The 25,516-nt window shown below is 48.4% G+C and overlaps 1 protein-coding gene and 1 pseudogene across 1 annotated transcript in view; both read right to left on the reverse strand.

Moving 5' to 3' along the window:
• The window catches only part of DYSF (dysferlin), a 266,283-nt gene extending 243,681 nt beyond the window's left edge, over window positions 1-22,602 (reverse strand). Inside the window, exons 1-3 of the mRNA XM_065404742.1 lie at window positions 22,509-22,602; window positions 10,795-10,850; window positions 6,437-6,528 (exon numbers count right to left, since the gene is read on the reverse strand). Of these exons, the coding sequence (XP_065260814.1) occupies window positions 6,437-6,528; window positions 10,795-10,850; window positions 22,509-22,602 (242 nt within the window). The remainder of the gene's footprint in view (window positions 1-6,436; window positions 6,529-10,794; window positions 10,851-22,508) is intronic.
• Window positions 15,237-15,317, reverse strand: LOC135879788 (U4 spliceosomal RNA; annotated as a pseudogene).
• Window positions 22,603-25,516: the final 2,914 nt, after the last annotated feature.

Below are 25,516 nucleotides of genomic sequence, written 5' to 3' on the forward strand. Positions count from 1 at the left end.
ACTCTGCATACTCTGGGATCTAGGGCTAGGACTTTTCAGCTTGGAAAAGAGGAGACTAAGGGGGGACATGATAGAGGTGTATAAAATTATGAGTGATGTGGAGAAAGTAGATAAGGAAAAGCTATTTACTTATTCCCATAATACAAGAACTAGGGGTCACCAAATGAAATTAATAGGCAGCAGGTTTAAAACAAATAAAAGGAAGTTCTTCTTCACGCAGCGCACAGTCAACTTGTGGAACTCCTTGCCTGCGGAGGTTGTGAAGGCTAGGACTATAACAGGGTTTAAAAGAGAACTGGATAAATTCATGGAGGTTAAGTCCATTAATGGCTATTAGCCAGGATGGGTAAGGAATGGTGTCCCAAGACTCTGTTTGTCAGAGGGTGGAGATGGACGGCAGGAGAGAGATCACTTGATCATTACCTGTTAGGTTCACTCCCTCTGGGGCACCTGGCATTGGCCACTGTCGGCAGACAGGATACTGGGCTAGATGGACCTTTGGTCTGACCCAGTACGGCCGTTCTTATGTTCTTATCTGTGAGTGGAGCAGAGTCCTTCATAATGTGAACACCATCACCAGAAATCAATTATACTCTCACCCCACCTCTCTCCAAAAAACCCCGCAACACCCTCTTGCATTGTGAGGTCCTTTGAATAGCTTGATTTAAGTTGATTTAGTTGGGGATTGGTCTTGCTTTGAGCAGGGGGTTGGACTAGATGACCTCCTGAGGTCTCTTCCAACCCTGATATTCTATTATTCTGTGTTTTAGAAGTTGATTCATATTGTTTATATTTAATCATTTTGAATGCGTATTGCATATATGTTTGTTAACGATAAATTAATCTTTCCAAGCTATATGTAATTTATATCAGTAAATGCCAGTCAACATCCATTTCACCGTACACACACACACACACGGATGAAAAAGTATTCCCATTGATACTAATCCAAGTGCACAGATCAGCAAAGTAAGAAAAATGCTGCTTGAGAACTTAGAGTTTGATTTAAGGATCTTTACTTTATATATTTTGACATGTGATGTTGACAATTTGTGTTTTAACAGTGACAAACTTTTTGAATATCAGCATCTACACTCATTCAATATTGTCCGACCCCCACAACTGTGAAAATTTAAATAGATAAAAAACTAAAAAAAAATTCTTAAAAATAAACATTGATATTATCCATCAAATTATTTAAAAAAATAAGAATGCAGTTCTGCCAAGCCTAACTAGATCATGAGAGAAGTGGAAGCTGCCCCTTTAAGAAGAGGTCAGGGCAGGGTGAGAGAGTTATTGCAGGGGCTGGAGCCTACAGCCTGTATGCTGCTGTTTCAGGAGAGGGCTGGCTGATAGATGGGTGCTGAGGGGGTCTCTGTCTGCAAGAAGCTCTTAAAGCAAAAGGTTTGAATGCCTATCATAGACAAAGTTTTCTCTGAAAAGCTGAGTCGTGTGCCTGACCTGCTTTCCTTCCCCAGATTTGTGCCCTCTCCCGCCTGGAGCACAGAGGCAGGTCAGCGTCAGTTTTATAATAACAGCCTTTCACTCCTCAGCAGAAATATTTCTCCTCCCTCCCCCGCTTCTAAGTGTTCCTGAAGAAAATAACATTCCCCTGCAGCTTCTGCAAGGCAAACTGCAGCATCCCTGCTACAGTGAGGGAACCCCCGGGTGAAACTGACATACCCACTAATGTGAAATTGACCAGATAGATGTTAGTTTTCACCTATAAAGCCTTAAATTATCAGGGACCTACCTGCCTTTTCCCTTCAATAAGATACTGCCAGTAAAGCCACCTGAGCTGTATTGGTATGAGAGAGGGGGCTCTGGCAAGGTGTTTTCCTTTACAGCCTCTTGGGCCACACTCCATTACATCCTGAAGTTGCTAAGGGTATGTCTACACTACAGGATTAATCCGAATTTATATAATTCGAATTTAGGAAACCGATTTTATAAATTCGAATGTATTCGGCCACACTAGGCACCATTAATTCGGTGGTGTGCGTCCAAGCTACCGTAGTAGCATCGATTTCCAGAGCGTTGCATTGTGGGTAGCCAATAACATCTAATTGCCAATAACATCGAATTGCGGCCACACTAACCTTAATTCGGATTAACAATACCGATTTTGACGCTACTCCTCTCGTCGAGGAGGAGTACAGAAATCGAATTAAAGGGCTCTTTAATTCGAATTAAATGGCTTCGTTGTGTGGACGGGTCAAGCGTTAATTCGAATTAAGGCAGCTAAATCCGAATTAAAGTCGTAGTGTAGACCAGGCCTAACATTCAGATCACAGTGTGTGGCCCTTCTTTGCTCTTTGACCCCTACAAAGTTGAGAGCAGAGCAAGTGATTGGAGGGCAGAGGGACTCTGCTGGAAATTTTGACCACAATCCTGCAGAGACTTACTCATATGCTGAACTTTAAACACATGCTCAAGTGGCTTTATTAAATCGAGGCCTTTGTTACTGTGGTTTATTAAATGTTTCTGTGTCTATATTGCTGGGGGGACCGTGCAAATTGCTGGCGTCTGTCCAGTACACATCCCATAAAATAAGCAGTTTGTCAGAGGCATCTAGAGTTTGGAATGGATTCTATTTTGTTTACACATTCACAAGTGTAGAGAAACAGTCTATTATTCTCCCAACGGAGCAAAACGCAAAAAGCCAGTGTAGCATAAATGATGACACACAAAACAGGACAGTTAAGGTACCTTTGGTTTTAGGAGAGAAGGTGTTTACTTGTAACACAAACAAGGAAATCTGTGTCCCCACTCACCCCAGCGTATGAATTTTAAGCCCACGCTTTCCTTTTACGTTGTTCTGTGCTTGCCCAGCAGTTTGAAGAGTTTGGGATTCTTTTTAGTTTAATCATTTTTTCTATTCTTAGATATTCCATTTATAGGAACATGAGAACGGCCAGACTGGCTCAGACCCAAGGTCCATCTAGCCCAGTGTCCTGTCTCTGACAGTGGCCAGCCGCAGCTGTCTACGGCAGACGTTGAACAATCTGCCTATTAGTTCTCATCCTAGCCCCCTCATAGTCAGAAATCGGTGGTTTCGTCTCCCTTCCAAGCTCTGTAAGTATAAAGAGAGCAATGTAGACATGCTTTTTCTTAAACAACCCTCTACTACTCTTAATCCCATTACAATGGGCCTTCCAGACAGCTAGATGCTGCATCCTAAAAAAGACAGAGTTAACCTAAAGCTCTCCAACCCTGGAGAATGGCTACATTCTGCCCGCAAAACTTCAACCAGGGCACAGTAACAATCTCTGCATGGATGATCTGCTGGGCTTGAACCAGGCCCTGCAGCCCCACCACATTGATCTTTGGTACTTGAGCTAATGAAGTAATTATCAGCCGGTAGCTGCAGTAGGTTATTAACCTACTTTGCTGGTGTATTATGTGTGCAGAGCACAACATAGCCCCGAGAAAGCAGGAATATCTGCTCGCTGGCTGCATTCTGAAGCAGTCTGGTTGGGTTTTTTTAAACCCCCAAAGAGACTTAGGAGCATGTTTTCAAATCATTGCATGGATGGGGGAGGGTGAGTCAGATGGGCCCGCTCTTATCTCCAGGGGCACAGTGGATGGTATTTTCAGAGACGGGTGCACACCCAGCCACGAAGCTAGAATCAGTGACTCAGGGCTGATCTACACCGTGGGTCGGTACAGCCTTACGTACGTCCATGCTCAGTTTGGAGCCTTGCTGACAAAACCCTCAAAATTCTACTAGTTCCCTGAGCAACATACATCCTCTCCCCATAGAGTTCTACTGGGGTTATGCCTGTGTGGACACAGACGATCGCTGTTCCGGTGTAAGCCATCCTCTAGCAACACATAGAGAACAGCCTATGTGGATAAGTCCAATAGAGGAAGCCACATCACACTCTGCAAGCGTGCTATAACCCTAATTGCCAGAAGATACAAGCAACAGGAAAACTGTAGTCTGGGCTGCTGCTTCAGTCCTGTAATGACTGGCCATGGAGCATTCTCTCCAGGGCAAGCCGTCCATGGCCCTAGCAGTGAAGCCATGCTGGGAAGCTGATCAGCCTGTAGCCTCTAGCCCCATCTCACTGCCTCCCCATCTGTGCAAGGGGAGTGGTGTAGAGTTAACCCCCTGCTTGCCGAACGCAAGGCGGAGCCTCCACACACGCCGATCTAGGAGGCAGAGAGCGACGGTTCCGTCTCAGAAGTGATTAAACTAAAAAATAAATAAAGGGTTCCCCGAGAGCCCGGACGCACACAGGCGCACAGTGCAAATGCTGTTTGGGAAGGAAGCTTCCGGGAATGTTTATATTACAACCAACTCCCTCCCCAGCTCCAGCGCAGCATGAGCCTGGCCAGACACAGGAAGGGAAACAAACCCAGCTTAGCCAAGTCACTAAAGAGGACTTAATCTTTACACCTCGCGACACTTACAGGGTTACCCAGGGGATAAAAGGTTACACAGAGGGAGGTGGGCTTAGAACCCTCATCCTCTACAGCCACTAGCCTCTGCCACTTAAGCTACAGGAGAGCACCTGAGCATTACATACCTTAGCCTTTCCCTGGGCCAGGCATTAGCCATACTCACAGCCAGCCAGCCCACAGCACTTCTATGGAATGTGCTGTAGAGGCACAAAGGGTTCTTTACATTCTCGGTACTCGAGAAAACCCGCCATCTCCCCCCATGCTTTCGACTCAATGGCATCAGAAACGCAGCACATTCCTCTCAACAGCGCCGCTGAAGTTCACCCACACGCCGCGTGTAGGTGGCATAAGTCACACAAGCCATTTGTTAACATTAACCAGGACAGGCCAGCAGCTCGCACTAGGAGGCAAACCAAACCCCCAGTCGCTCCAGAGAGACCTCTGCTTAGAAATCCTGTTACCTACTTATAGACAGACAGGATGAAACTCAACCCCCTCCCAGGTCCTTGGCTTTAAGAGCGGGAAAGGAAAGAAAACCCAGCATGCGGCTCCCCTTCCCCAGGGCCCCTCTGCACTGCTCACCCAGCTCCCTGAGCAAACGAAGCTTTTGGAGTTAAAGCAGAGAAGACCAAAAGAGCCAAATTTTGCCCTTGGCGTTAGTCACATGTGCCCAGCCCCTACTCAAGTCAGAGGAGCTCCATGTGTGTCTGTAATAATCATACCTTATCTAGCGTTTTCATCAGCAGATCTCAAAACACTTTAGGCAGAGATCACTATCATTATTCCCATTTAACAGATGAGGAAACTGAAGCAGAGAGGTGAAGTGACTTCCCCAAGGTCCCAGGAGAGCAGAGCCAAGAACAGAACTCTGCTCCCCTGAGTCCCAGTCTTGTGCTCTATCCACTAGCCACACTATGCACTACTGCCCCTCCACAGGGTCAAACCCCTGATCTTCAACACCGCAGCACAGACCTCTACCACTTCAGCTAAAGGAGGGACTTCACTAGCTGGCAGCAGTAGTAGACTGTTATCTTCTCTGTGGCCCAGCCACCAGAGGGGGGCATAGCATATGTTTAAGCAGTATATTACACAGACATTCATCTGAAGGCAGAAGCTGACCTAAAGTTATTAGCTACATCAGCAAAAGAACAGACCACTACAGAGAGAAAGAAATTGGCAGTACTGTACAACCAGAATGGCCCAACTGTACTCTACGCCAGTGGCTCTCAACCTTTCCAGATGACTGTACCCCTTTCCAGAGTCTGATTTGTCGTGCGTACCCCAAGTTTCACCTCACTTAAAAACTAGTTGCATACCAAATCAGACATAAAAATACCACAGTGTCCCAGCCACACTAGTACTGAACAATTGCTGACTTTCTCATTGTTACCATCTAGTTATAAAATAAATCCATTGGAATATCAATATTGTACTTACATTTCAATGTGTAGTACATAGAGCACTATAAACAAGTCATTGTCTGTCTGAAATTTTCGTTTGTACTGACTTCGCTAGTGCTTTTTACGTAGCCTGTTGTAAAAGTAGGCAAATCTCTAGAGGAGATGATGCACCCCCTAGAAGAGCTCTGCCTGCCCCCAGGGGCACACACGTACCCCTCGCTGAGAGCCACTGGGCTAAGAGCCCTCGTGAATATTGACTCACAACCCATGGGCTTCATGGAAGAATCTTAAGAAGGGATTTGAGTACAGAGCAGGGGCTTGGGGGAGCAGGAGGTCAATCTATGGTTGTGATTCTCCCCTGCCCGCATCGTTTACGGCTATGCCATGGAGATGTATAACTCAGCCTTCCTGATCTGGGACGGGGATTTTATACATGCAGCCCAGGAGTAAAGAGCAACCGCTGGTGCAGGACAGAGTCAGAAGACGAGAACTGGGAAACTTGGTTTGCCCTCCACCCAAAATAAAACCCCGTGTTTTGGGTTATGAGCTGCCCGACAGCCTCCCTTATCAACAAATCAGTAGCTTAAATGGACAAGAAACAACAGAGGAGATTTGGGAGCACGTCTTACCTGTTTCTTCCAACAGTCTCATGGTCTTTGACAACAACAGTGAGCTCGGCATTCTGGTCTAAGGGAATTCCTTTCAGATCCCAGTCAAACCCCTAGAGCGAGAAGAGAAACAATAAAAGATCATCGCCGTGTTATAGCATTAGCAGAGACAGCTACTGACCCACAGCTAAAGCCAGCCGAAAAATGGAATTTCCATCCCACAGGAAATTCTGACATTTCAAAATTTATTTTCACTCCAAATCAGGACAAAAAAAATCGAAATTCTAAAAAGTTTCTATTCAAAAACATTGTTTCGCTTCAATAATGTTGAAACAAAATGTAATATTAAACACACTCTATAATTATTATTAAAATTAATAGTTTAATATAAGAGACACTAAACTAAGTGAAACAAAATGGAAAAGTCAAAATGAAATGTTTTTACCGTATCAAAACTTTTTGACCTTCAACTGTCTCTGGTCAAAAAGTTTATCAAAATTGAGACATTCCCACTAAATGTGCTGATTTTGATTTGACTGCATTTCCACAGAAAACTGCTACCTCAAAAACATTCACAGCCAATTCTTCCCACATTCCTCCTGCAGAAATGAAGGGTGTTCAGATCACAGCATTTGCCATGATTGCCAAAGTTTCTCAGGAACCCAAATTTTCATTCCATGGGAAATTCCAAAATAAATTAAAAACAAAAATCAGACCAGAAAAGATGAAAATTTTGAAAATTCCCACAAAATGAAAAAAATCTAATAAAAAAATTGATTTGGGACCATTTCGTTTCAATAGTATCAAACCATTTCATTTCGACTTCTATATTCTACTAAAAGATTAAATATTATATCTAATATATGAGATTAAAGATAACATACTGAATTATATTAAAATGAATGGTTTCAGAGTAGCAGCCGTGTTAGTCTGTATCCGCAAAAAGAACAGGAGTACTTGTGGCACCTTAGAGACTAACAAATTTATTAGAGCATAAGCTTTCGTGGGCTACAGCCCACTTCTTCGGATGCATATATGCATATATGCATCCGAAGAAGTGGGCTGTAGCCCACGAAAGCTTATGGTCTAATAAATTTGTTAGTCTCTAAGGTGCCACAAGTACTCCTGTTCTTTTTATTAAAATGAATGTTTTCATATAATATAGAAGTCTGAACAAAATCAAAACGACATTGTCAAATCACATTTTGACTTTTTCCTGCTGAAAAATCGTGTAGGAATCAACACATTCCCGTAAAACGTTTCAATTTCAACAAAAATGCATTTTTCAATAGAAAACGGTTCTATCAAGAATCTTTTGACCGGCTGTAGTCATGAATTCAGACTTGACCTTGGCTGGTGGAAATCACTGGAATGGCCTAAGACCTCTTCATAATTTTAAGTTCAGATGTACACTAATGAGATCCTAACCAATTTTTTTTTAAAGAAGCTTTGTAGATTTCTTCCTTCCCACCCAGGAGTCTGATTAGACAGCGCTCGTACTGTCCTGGTACATTTGTTTAAAAGCACTGGTTAGGAAGGACAGTGGATGAGGCATTATATTGTGACTTAGGACACCTGGGTTCAGTTCTTGGCTCAGCAACAAACTTTCTATGTGACCTTGGGAAAGTCACTTGAGCTACCCTGTGCCTCAGTTTCCCATCTGCCAATCTTGCAGGAGTGTTGGGAATGTAATGAAGGTGCTCAGATACTACAGTGAGGAGGACCAGATAAAGTACCTACAGTGATGAAATAGCACTTTAAAAAGCGTTCATTTCCACGGGACATCCCAAGAGAGCCCACCACTTCCGCACAGCAAGTCACAGCTTCATAGCTGGTTCATCATGAAATTGACGGAAAAGCCAGGAAGTCTGGACCCGGCAGATCTCCGGAAAATCCCGTGGTTAACTGAGTTCTGGATTTCAGGTTTAGTCTAACCAAGAGAAGAATGAGGAGGGACATGATAATAGTCTTCAAATATGTCAAAGGTTGTTATCAAGATGACAGTGATCTGTTGTTCTTCATGTCCACTGAAGGTAGGACAAGAAGTCGTGGGCTTAATCTACAGCAAAGGGAGATGTAGGTTAGATATTAAGGAAAAAAACTTTCTAACTCTAAGGGGAGTTAAGATACCTAGGGAGATTGTGGAATCGTCAGCATTGGAGGTTTATAAGAACAGGTTGGACAAACACCAGTCAGGGATGATCTAGGTTTACATGGTCCTGCCTCGGCACAGGGGGCTGGACTAGATGACCTCGAAGGTCTTTTCCAGCCATACATGTATATCTAGAGAGATCTAGATACATATAAAATGAAATCCTGCGTAGCATTCCGATGGGTTTCATTTTTCAACAGGGCAACACTGAATGCATTCCAGCACCGCACTGGCCCAAGGCCACACCCACTTTGCCATGGCTTATAATGATCCCATGGCCATTGTAGATTAGCTTTTGCTACAGCTCTCTCAGAGACACGTACAAACATTGCCCTTCTCTCCAGAGCCCGTAAACACATATGTATGTGATTAACTTGAAGCACGTGAATCATCCAGCCGTGTTAGTCTGTATCCACAAAAACAGCAAGGAGTCCGGTGGCACCTTAAAGACTAACGTATTTATTTGGGCATAAGCTTTTGTGGGTAAAAAGCCTCACTTCTTCATCCACCGGACTCCTTGTTGTGAATCATCCTGTTGACCTCAATGGGTTGGTGTGCTGTCTGCTGAGGGTCATGGCAAAATACAATTCCCACAGGTGGAGAGCTCATGCCCCACAAACCCCTTCAGCACCAGGGTTTTTGAAAAGGGAGGGAGACCCACAGGATTGGGGACTTGGCCAAGGGTACCCAGCTACTTAGCCGTAGAGGCAGGGCAAAACCCAGGAGTCCTGATCTCCAGCCCCTGGACATCACTCCCTCCATGTATATCCATTGGCATTGTGCCTTTATTACACATACATGTCACTAATCTAGGGAAAAACTGCCCAGCCATAATGTCTGCCCACACGCAGAGTACAACACATCTCCCCAATACAGTGCATGACCAGAAATGGCTATTTGCTTGGTTCCACCAGGAATAAAGGTGCTAGGGTCAACCAGCTTTGTCCTCACAACGGTAGCTACAGGGAGAGGTTGGTGGAAGGCAGTGCTTTAAGTCTCCAAAGGCCACACGTGGCTGATACGTCACACTTTGATCACTCCAGATTGCCCTTAAAGGACCCGCGGCAGTGCGGCTTTCAATTAAAGCTAATTCCTGCTAGGAGCACGGATCATTTGTGCACAGTCGGTGTGCACTTGCCTTGCGGTGGTTGGCTACTAGAGGACAGACTACTACTGCTGCCAGCTAACAGAGTTACTCCTTTCGCTCTAGTAGTAGAGGTCTGGTGCTTTGATGCTGATGGTCCTGAGTTCAGACGCTGCTGATGCTTTAGTGAAGCCACAATCAAGATGGGAAACCTGCACCCACCAAGTTTTCTGAAGGGCGCTATCCAATCCCCAGTAGCGACTGAGCTCCCACCCTGCCCACCTGAGCGAAAGGAGAATCTCCCTTTCCAGCACAGGGGTCGAAAACACACAGCCGAGCAGCTCTGATTCCACTCAGCAGCGGCAGCGGCCAGTTCACTTTACAGCATGAGATTTCTGAGCTGGTTGCTGACCACACAACACACCCCAGGCAAAGCGGTAGGAGCCTGGAGGCTCTTTTGTATCCTATTCAAATAATGCGTTGGTGAAACTCACGCCTGTGTGAGGAAACAGGCCAGGGCACAGGGATGAATCAAGGCAAGATCCCAGGGAGCTGGACCCAGCAGTGAATTAGCCCCCAGTGTAACTGCACTCACGGCAGTGTAGCTACACCAGGGATGAACTCGGGTGCTAGAAAAGAGAGATACAGAGCTCTGCTCTTTTCCCGCACGGGGTAGAATCAAGAACCAAGCTCTGTGACTCAAGAAATGGAATGAACTCCGGTTCCCGCAAACGTGGCTCCTGGCTAGGGTGACCAGACGCCCCGATAAAATCGGGACCGTCCCGATTTTGAGGAGTTTGTCCCGCGTCCTGACCAGAGTACAGTCGGGACGCCATTTGTCCCGATATTTTGTTTCCTGGTCTTCGGCGGCAATTCGGCGGAGAGTCCTTCAGTCGCGGATGGTCTTCGGTGGTATTTCGGCGGCGGGTGCTTCTGTCTTTGGTGGCAAGGTTTATTACCCGCCGCTGAAATACCGCCGAAGACCGTCCGCGACTGAAGGGCTCTCCGCCGAATTCCCGGACGGGTGAGTGTAAAAGAAAAAAAACGCCCCCCCTGCAGCGGTCCCGATATTTTCCCCTTAACATCTGGTCACCCTACTCCTGGCAAGAAAGGGGAGCAGGTCCAGAAGGGGGCGCCACTTGCCTCATTCCACACAGGGTTCACGTTGTTCTTGATCACTTTGGTTCTCTTCTTCACACCTAAAAAGGGAGTTAAGCAAAAGGGTTAGAAAAGTCCTCGGACGCTCGCCCTCCCCATCTCCCGCTGAGCAAAAATTCCTGCTGCTTTAAAAAACAACAAAACATATTGCTCCGCGTTTGATTATCCCATGAAGATCTTTAGGAAAAGGAAGCTGCATCCCCAGCCCCAGAGAGCTTCCCGTCTAACATCCCGGATCCCGCAAGGAGGGCTGCAGGGTTAGGCCCTGGGTTAAGGCAAGACGCAGGGCAGGGGGGCAATGCAAAGCCAGGAGGATTCCTGGAGAGATGGCCAGAATGGGCTCAGCTGGAGGATGGTGGGAAGCCGAGGGAGGAGGGAGGAGTCCCCAGGAGCAATACTGGGAGGAGAAGGGATCTAAAGCTACACCGTAGCCCCGGGAGGTAGTCCAGGGCTCCAGTATGTAATGATGATGTCTCCGGGACTGGGGAGGAACATGGCAGCCGTTTAGCAGTACATGGCAACACAGAACAGAAAGGATCAGCGACAGAAAGGCCCGGATCCTCATTGGTATTTAAGGAGCGTAAAGACTTCTGAGTATCTGAGCCAGAGTGATCAGCCCAGGCCCCGCACCAACCCCACTCTTGTTTTGTCCCACCGACTGCATTGGAAATGGTAGATCAGGCCCATTACTAGTTCTGATTCGTATGTCAGTAGTGCTAGAGCTCCAGGCATGACCTAGGCACCACACAAACACAGTCTCCGTCCCACAGAGCACAGTACAGCAGAGTCCACTTAATAGCAATCCCGAGATTAACAACTTTGGCGGAATAACGATATTTTGCCGGGAGCTGATCCCGTCCCACTGATGTGAATGTTAATGGGATTTGGATATTGGCAACAGGCATGCTGCTTACTAGCTACCTTTTGGGGAAGACAGACCCCGGCTGCAGGCAGGTTTGCAGGGCTGCAACCGGGGAAGAAAACACTGGGGCTGCACCATACCTCTCCCTGTGCTCTCCAGACTGCGTCCTGCCCTGGCACCAGGGGCCCAGGCTCAGTATGTCCCAGTGCTGCAGCAAACTTGCATGTGGTCAGGGACCAGCCACTCTGACAGTCTGCACCAGGGGTAGGCAACCTTTGGCACATGTGCCAAAGGCGGCACACGAGCTGATTTTCAGTGGCACTCACACTGCCCGGGTCCTGGCCACCGGTCCGGGGGGCTCTGCATTTTAATTTAATTTTAAATGAAGCTTCTTAAACATTTTAAAAACCTTATTTACTTTACATACAATAGTTTAGTTATATATTATAGACTTAGAGAAAGAGACCTTCTAAGAACGTTAAAATGTATTACTGGCACGTGAAACCTTAAATTAGAGTGAATAAATGAAGACTCGGCACACCGCTTCTGAAAGGTTGCCAACCCCTGGTCTGCACCATTACGTTCACCTTTTTTACAAGACTATGATAAGTTTTGTACAAGATACCCCTTGTGAGGTATCATTTGAAAACTCATAATTTGCTGATCATTATTAGCCTAGTAAAATATGTATGGCAACATTGTTAATGTGAAGTTATGAGATTCTACTGTATAACCTTGTTGAAGGCATGTCTCACGTTTAGAAAAGCAGGCACAAACCAGTTTCTCAGCAATTAATGACCCAGCCAGGTATCAACAAGATCATCAGGACCATCACACAGTGGAGTGGCCATTCACTGGCAGGAAGAGGGGAGTGAACAAAAATTTACATTTTAGAAGAGACACAGTCTTTATGGCACGTGGGCCATAGCAGGAGATGGCTCTTGTGCAAGAGAGTGGACTATAAAGGTAGGAAGCCATGGCCCCCAAATCGCCTCTTCTTCCCTTTCTCTCTGCTCACAGCAGCAACAACGCCTGAAGGAACACTGGACTGGGGGAGGGGTCCTGATTGAAAAGGATTTCAGCCAGTCAGACTGGAAAAGCAGGTGGTGAGACAAACCTTTGCTTTGAATTCATTGAGATTGCTAAGTTAGATATTTAGTTACATTTTATTTTTTGGTTAACCAATTCTGACTTTTATGCTTCATTACCTGTAGCCACTTAAAAAGCTTTTTTTCTGTCGTTAATAAACTTGTTCTACTGTTTTATCTAAACCAGTGTGTTTGGACTGGGGTGTTTGGGAACCTCCACTTGAGATAACAAGGTCTGTGCGTGTCATTGACAAATGACAGACTTTCTATGAGCTTGGTGTTGCACGGAAGAAGAGATCTGGGCAATACAAGACACACATTTCCCGGGACTAGGAGTTTGCTGGTGTAGCCCTGGGTGTAATTCATGAATGTCTAGCCTGAGTATTCATGTAATCAAGATGGGAGTGACTTTGCAGGATCGTGGCTGTGTGTGAACTGGCCAGAAGTGGTTGATCTCAAAGCAAAACAGTGTCAAAAGCACCCCAAGTTGGAGAGTTAAGGGAACACAGCAGTCCAGATTGTACCCTGGGGAATGCCACAGCCACCCACACAGATAATGGGCTGGGGCACCCACGTGCTCACACAGTGGGGCGGAGTGTGACCCAAATGGACCACATTGATATCAAAGTGGGAGTACACAGTTATGAGTCTGTACCCAGGGACGTCCCTAGGCAGGCATGTTTCCCCATGATGGCCACTTGCATGATATTTCACCAAAGGGGCCCTGCGTGGTCTCTGCCGAAAGCGAAGAACTCGCTGGTTGTCATGGTTATTGCAGGATGCATGTACCAGAAATATTGTAAGAGCCATGTAACATGTTGAATATTGTGTCCAAAGCTGCTGGGAGTGAAGCAGGTCACCAGGGGTGGCTGGTTCTCAGAGGTAACCCCAGCAAGAGTGAGAATAATTGACAATTTCAACCTAGCCCAGCCAAGAGTTGACAGTCTACACAAGGTTACACACTTGGGCCTTTTCAAAGCTTAAAAGAGCTCAAGAAAAAGCCCCTGAACAGGGGGACCATTGGGGTGAACTGAAGATTGCACTGTGGGTTTTTCTTTTATCTGTAACCACACGTTTCCAATCCTTGTATTTGAATCTTATGCTTTGTCAAACTTCTACACTGGGACCCCGTTTATCCAATCTAATTGGGACCAGGGCCAGATTGGATCATTAAAAATGTGGATAATCAGGAGAGCCCCGTGAAGCTATGTTACATGCTTCAGCCCCACATGGAAGGCCTCTGGCTGTCAGTCCCAGAGAGTTGACAATTACCAGTCTGCACCCAGGGACTTGCTTAGACATCCCTTGGTGGGCATGTTTCTCTTGTGATCACCATCTTCACCCTATTTCACCGAAGGGGCCATGCGCGGTCTCTGCCAAAAGCTAAAAACTCACTGGTTGCAGGATGTTGGTGGGGAAATATTTTAAAAGTCACATAACATGTCTAATATTGTGACCAAAGCTGCTGGAGATGAAACAGGACACCAGGGAGTGGCTGGTTCTCAGAGCTAACTCCATCACATGTGAGAACGGTTCCCAGCTCCCAGCCAAGAGTAGAGCGTCTAGACAAGGTGCGCGCTTGGGCCATTACGAAGCATAAAAGAGCCAAAGAAAAACACCTTGAGCCGGGGGGACCATCAGGGTGATCTGAAGTTAACGAAACGCCCTTGCGATGAAGAGAGACAAAAGGTCTGGGTGTGACGTTATGAGTGTAATACAGAGGTTGGCAACCTTTTAGAAGTGGTGTGCCGACTCTTCATTTATTCACTCTAATTTAAGGTTTCACGTGCCAGTAATACCTTTTAACGTTTTTAGAAGGGCTCTTTCTATAAGTCTATAATATATAACTAAACTATTGTTGTATGTAAAGTAAATAAGGTTTTTTAAATGTTTAAGAAGCTTCATTTAAAATTAAATTAAAATGCAGAGCCCCCCGGAGCGGTGGCCAGGACCCAGGCAGTGTGAGTGCCACTGAAAATCAGCTCACGTGCCGCATTTGGCACGTGTGCCATAGGTTGCCTACTCCGGTGTAATGTAATATTTCATTGAAAGGTGACACAGAGCCAGAAAGAGTCAATTATCTCACAGACTGACATGACCCATGGCCGAACTTTAAAGACTTGTTAGGAAGCTAAGTAAATGAATAGAGCTTTGAAATGCAGCCTGCAGTGTTAGAGATAGAAGGGGAGCTGTTTGCTCAGGTCTTGTGATGTAAGCAAACAAGTCTTGTCTATTACTATGGCTTTGATTCAAAGATCAAAAAAGGAGTACACCTCTACCTCGATATAACGCTGTCCTCGGGAGCCAAAAAATCTTACCGCGTTATAGGTGAAACTGCGTTATATCGAACTTGCTTTGATCCGCCGGAGTGCACAGCCCCGCCCCCCCGGAGCACTGCTTTACCGCGTTATATCTGAATTCGTGTTATATTGGGTCGCGTTATATCAAGGTAGCGGTGTATTAACAATTAGGAAGACACTTGAGGGAAAAGTTTTCAATTAGCAATAATCGCGCCTCGGATTAACCTCATTGGCTACGATACTGTCTCTTTGAAGGTTGTGGTAACCTGTATCTGAACTGTTTAATGGCTAAATTATCCTGTGCTAATTGCCAGGATGTTTGGGAGAAGGAGAGTTAAGCCTATTGTTTTCTCAGGCCAAACAGCTGCTGGAAATGTATAAAAACCCTGGGACACGATCCTGCTTCATCTCAGATCTGCTTTGGGTTTCAAGAAGGGGAAACCCTACGCCATAAGAATTGAGATCCCCAGTCACTGACTGGAGTCACCCTGAATACGGACATTGGACTATAACCTATGGACTATTTCTAAAAAAACTTTTGGCAACTACAAACTCTCCATCTCTGCTATGTATCTGACCTCAAGAAATTGAACTCAAGTCTGTATGTATATTGATCTTTCAACCAACTCTCTCTCTCTTTTCTTTTTTAATAAATTTTAGATTAGTTGATAAGAATTGGCTATAAGCGTGTATTTTGGGTAAGATCTAAGTTATCATTTGACCTGGGTCTGGGGCTTGGTCCTTTGGGATCAGGAGAACTTTTTCTTTTACTGGGGTATCGGTTTTCATAACCAGTCATCCCCATAAGGAGCAGTGCTGGCGGCGATACTGGGAAACTAGAGTGTCTAAGCCAGGGGTGGGCAAACTTTTTGGCCCGAGGACCACATCGGGGTTGCGAAACTGTATGGAGGGCCGGGTAGGGAAGTCTGTGCCTCCCCAAACAGCCTGGCCCCCGCACCCTATCCTCCCCCTCCCACTTCCTTCCCCCTGACTGCCCCCCTCAAAACCCCTGACCCATCCAACCCCCCCTGCTCCTTGTCCCCTGACTGCTCCCTCCTGGGACCCCCCACCCCTAACTGCCCCCTGGGACTCAACTTCCTATCGAACTCCCCCTGACTGCCCCGACCCCTATCCACACCCCAGCCCCCTGACAGGCCCCCTGGGACTCCCAGGCCTATCCAACCCCCCTGCTCCCCGCCCCCTGACCGCCCCTCCCAGAACTCATGACCCATCCAACCCCCCCTGTTCCTTGTCCCCTGAACACACCCTCCCGGGACCCCCCACCCCTAACTGCCCCCCCGAGGCCCCACCCCCATCCAATTCTCCCTGCTCCCTGTCCCTGGACTGCCCTGACCCCTATCTACACCCCTGCCCCCTGACAGGTCCCCTGGGACTCCCACACCTATCCAACCCCCCTGCTCCCCACCCCCTTAACATGCCGCTCAGAGCAGCAGGAGTTCGCAGCCCCGCGCTGCCCAGCAGGAGTGGCGCCCAGAGCGTGGGCGGCGCAGTGAGCTGAGGCTGTGGGGGAGGAGGGACAGTAGGGGAGGGTCCAGGGGCTAGCCTCCCCGGCCGGGAGCTCAAGGGCCAGGCAGGATGGTCCCGCAGGCCATAGTTTGCCCACCTCTGGCCTAAGGGAATTGCTTGTGTGACTTATGGTTAGCCAGTGGGGTAAACCAAAGTCCTCTCTGTTTGGCTGGTTTGGTGCCTTGAAAATAAAGGACCCCCAGCTTTGGGCTGTAACTGCCCTGCTCTAAGCAATTCATCCTGAATTGATACTCTCAGTTGTGTCCTACCAAAGGCAGCATCGTTACACTGGGACTACATACAAGGAGAAAAGGGGGCTCGAAGTGGCCTCCGTTACAGAGGAGCCATTCGGCCAGCATGCCTGCCTCACGGAAAGCAGATCCCCACTCTCTCCACTGGACAAGCGCTGCATGATGGTTGCGTGAGAAATCCCTTATTAGACAGGAAAGGAACTAGTTAGTACATGGAGCCTCTAGCTTGCGTGGGGAGGTTTTTCTTTTCTCCGTAACCACCTGCTTCCAGTCCTTATACTGGCTTTTGTCTGAATCTTTATCTTACGCTCTGCCAAATAGTCGTGTCTATAGTAAAACCAAATGGAAGTTTAAGTGCCGCATGCTCAGGAGAGTGCTGAACTTAGGTGAAACTGATGAAAATCTGTGCGCGCTGCGGGTGTCCGGAGGTCAAGGAACTGGGCACTCGAGTGTAACGCAGTGGGGTGTACAGACAGGTTGGTGGGACCTGTGCCCTGGGGCTAAAGCAGGAATCCGGGGGCTAACTATCTCTGCTCTGCCCCAAGTACTCACTTAAGGAGCCGACAGACGGGGGGGGGGGGGGTGAAAACCGTCAGCCTGCACGGGGAAGAGCAGGGCTGGCAGAGCTCCAGGACACTTTTCTTGCCAGCAGCTGGTAGTTTGCTGTGAGTTTCCCCCAGTGGGCACAGACAAGCGTGCCTTGCACTATAAGCAGGCGGTAGCCATTCACCCTGTCTCCCTTGAAGGTTCCCAGGGAGCCCCTGCCAGAGTCCTGGCGCTGCAGGCAGGGTGGGGGCTGCATTCCAGATGCTGGGGCTTTCCCCGAGGAACGGAGACACTAGGAGCCCATGTTCTGCCTGGCATCTCTCCCTCAGCTCTCCAGGCTGCATCCTGCCCTGGCACCAGGGCCCAGGCTTGGCACATCCCAGTGCTTCCTGCCCTGACTGCAGCCCCTCAAGTCTGCTTTCTGCATAACAGCAACTGCTGGAGAATGGAAACTTCTTGCTGGGAACCAAGAGGTTGCCAATAAGCAGAATCCACTGTCTACAATTACAAGGGAGTGGCAGTGTGGCCTAGTGATTCAGGCACAGGACTGGAACTGAGGAGACCTGGATTCAATTCCTGGCTCTGCCACTGCTATGCTGGGGACCTCAGGCAAGTCACTTCACCTTTCGGTGCCTCAGTTTCCCCATCTGTAAAATGGGGATAATGATTCTGCCCTCCTTTGTAAAGTGCTTTGAGATCTATGGATGAACAGCAGCAGATACAACTATTATGATTAATAAATAATGAGCTGTAATCAATACTATATTAAGTCAGTGATACTCAGACCTCAGTGGTCAGGAGCCAAATTAGCGATCAACGTTACCCAAACGAGCCACAGCAGCGTGAATTCACTGTTTCATTTACTATTGTACTATAGATTCATATTTAAACAGTGTGCCAGGAAATATTGTGTGTGTGTGTGTTTTATATATATAATTTTCACAGCGAAATCACTAATCAAGTATTTATCAACTATAATTGGTTAATAACACAATAAAAGCATCCTGATAGGTTAATAATTAAATCACACAATGTTTTAATATCACGTGCTGCAAAGAGCTGCAGGTGACACATTAAAGACCCAATTGCAGTCAGAGTATCACTGGACTAAGTAATAATTAGTATAGAGATAGGTGGGAAATAGCACGTTTGACAGTTGGAAATTCGGTTCTGTTGCCTGCTAGAACAGAAAGTCAAAACATAAACGTTTTGCGCCCACAAAAATCCCAACAAGTGTTAAACTGAGAGCGTCAAACCCCAAAATGACAACATTTTCCAACCCAAACAATGCGACATTTCAAAACAAAAAAATGTCATTTCCAATTGACCTCTCAAAATGAAAAATTGTAGTTTCAATTCTCCCAATCAGCAAACTGAAAAATTTCAGCAAGATTGACGTTTCTCCTCTGGAAAAATGTCACCCCAATAAAACCAATTTTCTTTAAATGCAGTAATGGGGAAAGAGTCATTTCTATTTTGCTAGTCTCCGTTTTGTGTTTTCTTGTAACAGGGTTTTCTTTAATTCTAGACACGTAACTGAGTGGTGGGTTAATCAGTTCGCTGGCTGGCTAGCAGGGATGTCAGCAGCGGAAGAGTCTGCCTGGATCCAGCTGAAGATTCCTACAAGCAAGGGGAGGGAAGAGGTCGTTTTAGACTCAGCAGATTGTCCAGATTTGGTGATCAGAGACTCTAACTGAGACTAAACCTAAGCTTTTGGGGACTTTCAGTTTCTTCTCACTGTATTTCTGTGGGGACTGAACTGTTCAGATTTGCATTTGTTCCCTTTATTTGTGTTTCTGTAGAACTGTGAAGATAATGTCTGTGGATTATAACATAGCCATGTCCTGCTGTAAAAATTAGATTATGATTTGTTTCTTTATCATAAGATTTTATAAAGTTATTTAATTAAATTACAGCCTGCACCTCGCACCCAACCTCCCTCCTAGAGCCCAACCCCTCACCTCTCCCACACCCCAATCCCCCGCCCCAGCCTAGAGCCTGCACCTCGCACCCAAACTCCCTCTCAGAGCCCAACCCCTCACCCAGCCCAGAGCCCGCACCCAAACACCCTCCCAGAGCCTTAGGCAGGTGGGGGGGGGGCAGGATTTGGACCCGTTCTGGGCACCACCAAAAATTATCCAAACGTGCTGCCCCTGAAAATGCAGGCTGAGAAGGAATCGGGTTGCTCTCTGCAAATACTTCTGGGAGGGAGAAGAGCTGCTGAAGCTAGAGGACCATGTTGGAACAAGAACAAGTGGCCAGGAGTAAACTTCGGCTGGAAATTAGAAGGTTTCTGACCCTCAGAGGAGGCAGGTTCCGGGACAGCTTCCCACGGGGGCAAACCACCGAACTAGTCTGGAGATGGGGCGTGAGAAGTTTATGAATGGGATGATATGACGGGGCTGCCTCTGAGAGCAGGGGACTGGATGCTATGACCCAGGAGGGCCTTCCAGTCCCGTGCAGAATCCACCACGGCGCTAGGTACGTTCCGTGGTTGATTACCCCCAGCCTTGTTTCCAGTTTGAATTTGAAAAGCATGATTACCACCGAGACTCCACCAACCCCCGGGTGCCTGCAGCTTTTAGCCCTAGTAACGGCGTTTCTGGGTGCTAGTCAGTTTGTGCAAAGGGGAAAAGGAAAAGGAAAAGCCTTTAGCGTGAGGCACAAAAACAATAGCAGTGACTCAAATGCCAAAGGCCTCCCGAAAGGTTTCCCTGATGGATTTTCTTCCCCTCTGTCCGTCACACACAGCATTCACTATTACTATATATGGGCACTGTAATTCCAAGCAGATTCACAGAATCCGAACACATGTAAATCCCAGCGCTGCGATCCAGGCTTCTGAACCGGGTAGCCAGGCTTAGGGATGGGCCTAAATTTAGGTGGTGGTGGTGTTGTTTTAAAGAATTTTATAAGAATACTTTCATGGGTTGTTTGTTTTTCTTTTCAGAGCAATTCAGGGGAAACATGGCTTGGGGAGGGACTGAATCTACATGTTCCCCCCTCTGATGTTTGCAAACCAAGACCCTGGCCCTGCAAGCCACATGCTTAACTTTTATGCACCTCAAGGCATCCCACTGATTTCAGTGGAACTACTCACCAGGCATAAAGATCAACATGTGTGAGTCCCTTGCCAGCCCGGGGCCCAAGACCTCACATCTGAAGTTGCTCTGCCTGCATATGTGAGCCCAGGATTGGGGCCCAATATATTGCCGCCTTGGGCCAATGCCCAAGCATACATCCCAGCCTCACCAGGGCCTGCCTGAGCCCCAAAGGGAGAGACACAAAGAAGTTACTCATTCAGGAATATGAAACTGCTGTGGGATCTTTCCTTGAGCATAAATAACTGGCCCCAATTCAGGATAAATAATGGAAAGTTGGTTCCTAAAATTCTGCCTGTTTTAAACCAAATTTGAGTCCCGATCCTGCAATGAGATCTGCCTCTGCGGATCCAGTATACACAGTACATATACACAGCCAGGCAATATTTAACTGGATGGCATGCAAAAATCCATCGGTGCCTTTTATTACCAATCAGGGTTCCTATCTCTGTCTCTCCATTTCTACCATGACCTTAGCTGTAGTACCGAGCACCATGTACAAGCATACAGAAAGTAACCTGTAAAGCAGAATTAGCGCTGGGGCCTCCGCTGTCTAATTAGGAAGTTCTTGGGCCAGATCCTCAACTGGTCTAAGTCACCAGAGCTCTGTGGATTTCAATGAAGCTAGGCTGATCTACAGCAGCTGTGGACCTGGCCCATTACTTTCCCTTTGATGTTTATTTGTGGCAGCGCTTCACCTGGGTTGATGAAGATGGCATCACCTAATCTGTGCACTGAGCTTTTAGTAAAGTGACCATTTAACGACGTCACCTGGGAAACTGTTCATCCTCCCCCACCGATACAGGGAAAACCTTTCCCTCCACACCCTACCGACAAGCAAAAACTGCCCCAAGTTAGTAATACACTTGATTCATGTAGGAAGAAGGCTTTTCTATAAAGCACCCCTCACCCACCTGCTAGCAACAGTTCGGGGAGATCAGCTTCAGGAATTGTAAACCCCCATCCAGAATAAAACCACAAGCCACCGCTCGCATGCAAGGAAACCCATGACTAGTGAAATGCTGCTAGTTCATCAGCCCACTGTGTCTCCTAGACTGGAAGCCCTCCAGATTCTGTCCCTTTGGGCCAGATCCATGGAGATGAAACCTTGTGCCCGACCACAACTGAAGTCCATGGAGCTCCATGTGGGCACAAGGGGTCACCCATGAGACTCTAGCAGCATGACCAAGTGGATGGAGACGTAGGGGGCGAGGAGACCTGGGTTCTATTCCTGTCTCTTCTACCAGCCTGCTGGGTGACCTTGGGCAAGTCACTTTACCTGCCTGTGCCTCCATTTTCCCATCTGTAAAATGGGGGTCAGGATACTGACCTCCTTTGTAAAGCACGTTGAGCTCTCCAGATGCTAAGAGATGGGTCTTATTATTACTTGTTGATTCAGCGCCCTGCACCATGGCGCTCCGATCCCGCCCGGAGGCTGGGGGCATGCCACTAACCATGCAGGGTTTTGTCCGGTTCTCACTGTCCTGGTATTGGAGCACAGCAGGGGCTAGACACACACAAGACAGGAGCAGCCGGGCTGACAAATTTAAGATAAACCGACTTCAAAACATAAAAAGGGGAGCCGAGGTGCCAAGGCAACGAACGATAGGAAACCCCAGGGCATGTGTGTCCATCCGGCATCTCTCCGTCGGGATTCAATCCCGGGACAGAGCATCTATATCGGGGAGCAGGAGAGGAGGAACAGCAATCCCCTAGCCAGAGACCATCTGTCAGCTGCAGCCAGGGCCCCCGGATTCACGCCGGTGTCCCCGGGGACCAGCCCCGTCTCCCTGCCAGTGCCCCGGGGGGGATCTCTGCCCCCAAGAGACAGAGGGGCAGCAGCACCCAACCCAAGGCTGGGAAGTTATGGGACCTGCACCCAGGGAGACCAACAGCTGAGGGGGGGAGAGTTTTCCTTGGCTGCCCCCCAATAAAACCCCTCCCCTGTAAGTGGCCATGGGGGTCCGGTCCTCCTGTCCCCCCCCCCGCGCCCCATGTAGCCGGGGGGACCCGGCGCCCCTCACCTCGGAAAGTCAGGCTGGCCACGGGGTCGCTCTGCTTGTCCCGCTTCTCCAGGTTGGGGAGGCTGGAGGCTCCGAGCAGCAGGCAGCGCAGCATGGCTCCGCCGGCCGGCCGGGGGCGCAGGGCAGCGAGACCGAGCGCCGCGGCCGGGCGGGCAGCGAGTGGGGGCGGGAGGAGCAGCTGCGGCGCCGGCCCCCTGGAGCGCCTCGGCGCGGCCGGCCGGGATGCTGCGGGCAGCCGGTCCCGGCACCATCAGCATCAGCACCGCGGCGCGGGGCGCAACCGGCCGCTTGGGCCAGCAGGGGGCGCTGCTGAGAGCCGTGGGCGGGCCCTGGGAGCGGGGTTCAGCAACACCTGCTGCCCGCCACAGGCCAGGCCGGGGGACCGGTCGCTAGCCAGGGTCACAGTTAAATAGCCGCAGGCCTGCCGGACCGGTCGCTAGCCAGGGTGGCGGTGAAGCGGCCGCAGGGTGGCCGGACCGGTCGCTAGCCAGGGTGGCGGTGAAGCGGCCGCAGGGTGGCCGGACCGGTCGCTAGCCAGGGTGGCGGTGAAGCGGCCGCAGGGTGGCCGGACCGGTCGCTAGCCAGGGTGGCGGTGAAGTAGCCGCGGGCCGGCCAGACCGGTCACTAGCCGGGGTCACAGTTAAGTAGCCGCAGGCCGGCCAGACCGGTTGCTAGCCAGAGTGGCGGTGAAGTAGCCGCGGGCCGGCTGGACCGGTCGCTAGCCGGGGTGGCGGTGAAGTAGCCGCAGGGTGGCCGGACCGGTTGCTAGCCAGGGTGGCGGTGAAGTAGCCGCGGGCCGGCCGGACCGGTCGCTAGCCAGGGTGGCAGTGAAGTAGCCTCCGGCCTGGTCTGTGGCGGGCAGCAGGTGTTGCTGAGCCCTGCTCCCAGGGCCCGCGGCTACAGAACTGTCACCCTGGCTAGCGACCGGTCCGGCCGGCCAGTGCCTATTTAATTGCACCCCTGTCTAGCTACATCCAATCAGCAACTATCTTCAGTCAGTGCAACGGTCTTTAGCTGCCTGGGGCTAGCAATAATTGCAATCTGTGAGCCTGATTCTGCTATTCCATCTGAAGCCAGTATGGAGTTCTATGCATGGAAATCCTGCCGGATCTGTCCCCTTGCTAGCCACAATCCAACAGGCAGATTGCCTCACTAATTCAGGCTTTGTAGCTAACAAGGTGGACAAGCTGGTCAGGTCTCCGGATTTCTCTTTGTTTGATTTTCCTTTTGACAATAGAGCACAGAGCTTTAAAGGACAGTAAAAGATGCACAATGGGGTGCAGTGGAAAGCCAAATGCTGATATAAGTCATCTACTGCCGGTATTTTTAAGGCACCCATCAATCACTTTGATGTCTAAGCCCCAGTAAGTAGTAATAATCCTTGGCCCTTCTCTCCTTCATCCCCGGACCAAAGAGCCCTTTGCAAACAATAAAACCTCACAGGCCGTCTTCCCCAGGCGAGGCAGGCCCTGAGCCAGCCACTTGGTGGAACTGATCTGATGGAAGGAAGGAAGCGTAGCATTCAGGTAGCCAGTGCCAGGTTTGCCAATGTCAAGGATGGAAGTGAAGATCTTCAGAGCTAAACTCCTGGGCTGCTACAGCTTGCGCTGAAGACCTGCTGCTGTGACTGTACCATACTCCCCGCCTGTGGGTCAGGTGGGATACGGAGGGGACATTGACCGGTAGGTCACACAGACCAGGACCCAGAGCCTCCATATACACACGGAGGTTCGCTCCATGCTCCAGACAGTCTTTGCACATGAATGAGAGATGCTAGGAAATAAAATGTCTCCTGATTTCCCACGGGAGCCTCTTAACCCAGCAAGGACTGTGGAGTGCTTTGCCTCAGACTGGGTGGCCGTGAGGAGTTAATGGGACGCAGCGCAGACGAATCTGCTAAGCGACTAGCCATGTATTTGGGAGGAGAGTGTTTCTAAGGGCTACCTGGCTCCCCCATTCCCACCTACTGGTTTCTTGATCTTCTTTAAAGGGTTGTGTTCAGCTCCTGGAAGAGAGGCGGGCAAAGGGGAGGAATTGGGAGCAGCTGCCAATCCGGCCATGGAGGCAGCTACGTTGAAATGCACTAGCCAGACGTACAGTTCCCTAAAGTATTGCTAACAAGGGCTGGTGAACATTCATACGCACAGTGAAAAGCCTATAGTCCAGCAAGGCTTGAATTGCTAAAACACAGATCCAGGACACCCCCTGCTGGGCAAGCGAGGGGTGTGTATTCCTGGCAGGATAAAACAATTATTCCAGTGTAGTAACAGGATTTTATGTTTGTATTTTATATAATTTAAAATGAAGAATAAATAATAATAAAGTATGTATTAAATGCATTGGTGTATGATTTGATTATATTTTGCCAGCTACTTTTTTTGAATAGTAATAAGGAATGGCCTAATGGGCCAGCAGCCGGAATCTGTGTCTGGACCGATTTCAAGGCAGTAACAGATCCTCTAAGGGTCACCAATTTGTTGTAGGTTTAGCATTTTAAAATAAGTAAAGGAATGCCAGGATTGTTTGCTTCTGCATTGCAATGTGATGTTCCTGTTTAAAATGTTCTGTGTAAATTAATTCTGTGTTGGGCGTGAATGAGGAATGTGGGGGTTAAGAGAGAAGGGTGAGGCCATCGCTGAACCAGATGGTCTAGGGAGGAGCCAGAGATAGACGCAAGGGTGCTAGGAGGCTGCAACACACCCCTATTGACATGTCAGAGGAGGGGAGATTAACGACTCTAAAAATGAGACAGGCACCTATCGATGGGGACAAAATCACGGTGATCAAAACCAGCATGAAATAACTCCCTAAGGAATGTAAAGAATACAAAGAACAATTTAAGAAAACAAGCACTCGTCAAACAACAATTGATTACAGCACCACGGTGCAAAATTCATTGGTCCCAATGAAGGAAAATCACGGTATAAACAGGGTGCCTTGCCATGAAACTTTGGGTTCGTCCTGCCAAGACTTTCCCGGAGCATCTTGTCGCGACCGACGGAACCCAG

Source organism: Emys orbicularis, chromosome 5 (assembly GCF_028017835.1).
Source record: "Emys orbicularis isolate rEmyOrb1 chromosome 5, rEmyOrb1.hap1, whole genome shotgun sequence".
Lineage (NCBI taxonomy): Eukaryota > Metazoa > Chordata > Testudines > Emydidae > Emys > Emys orbicularis.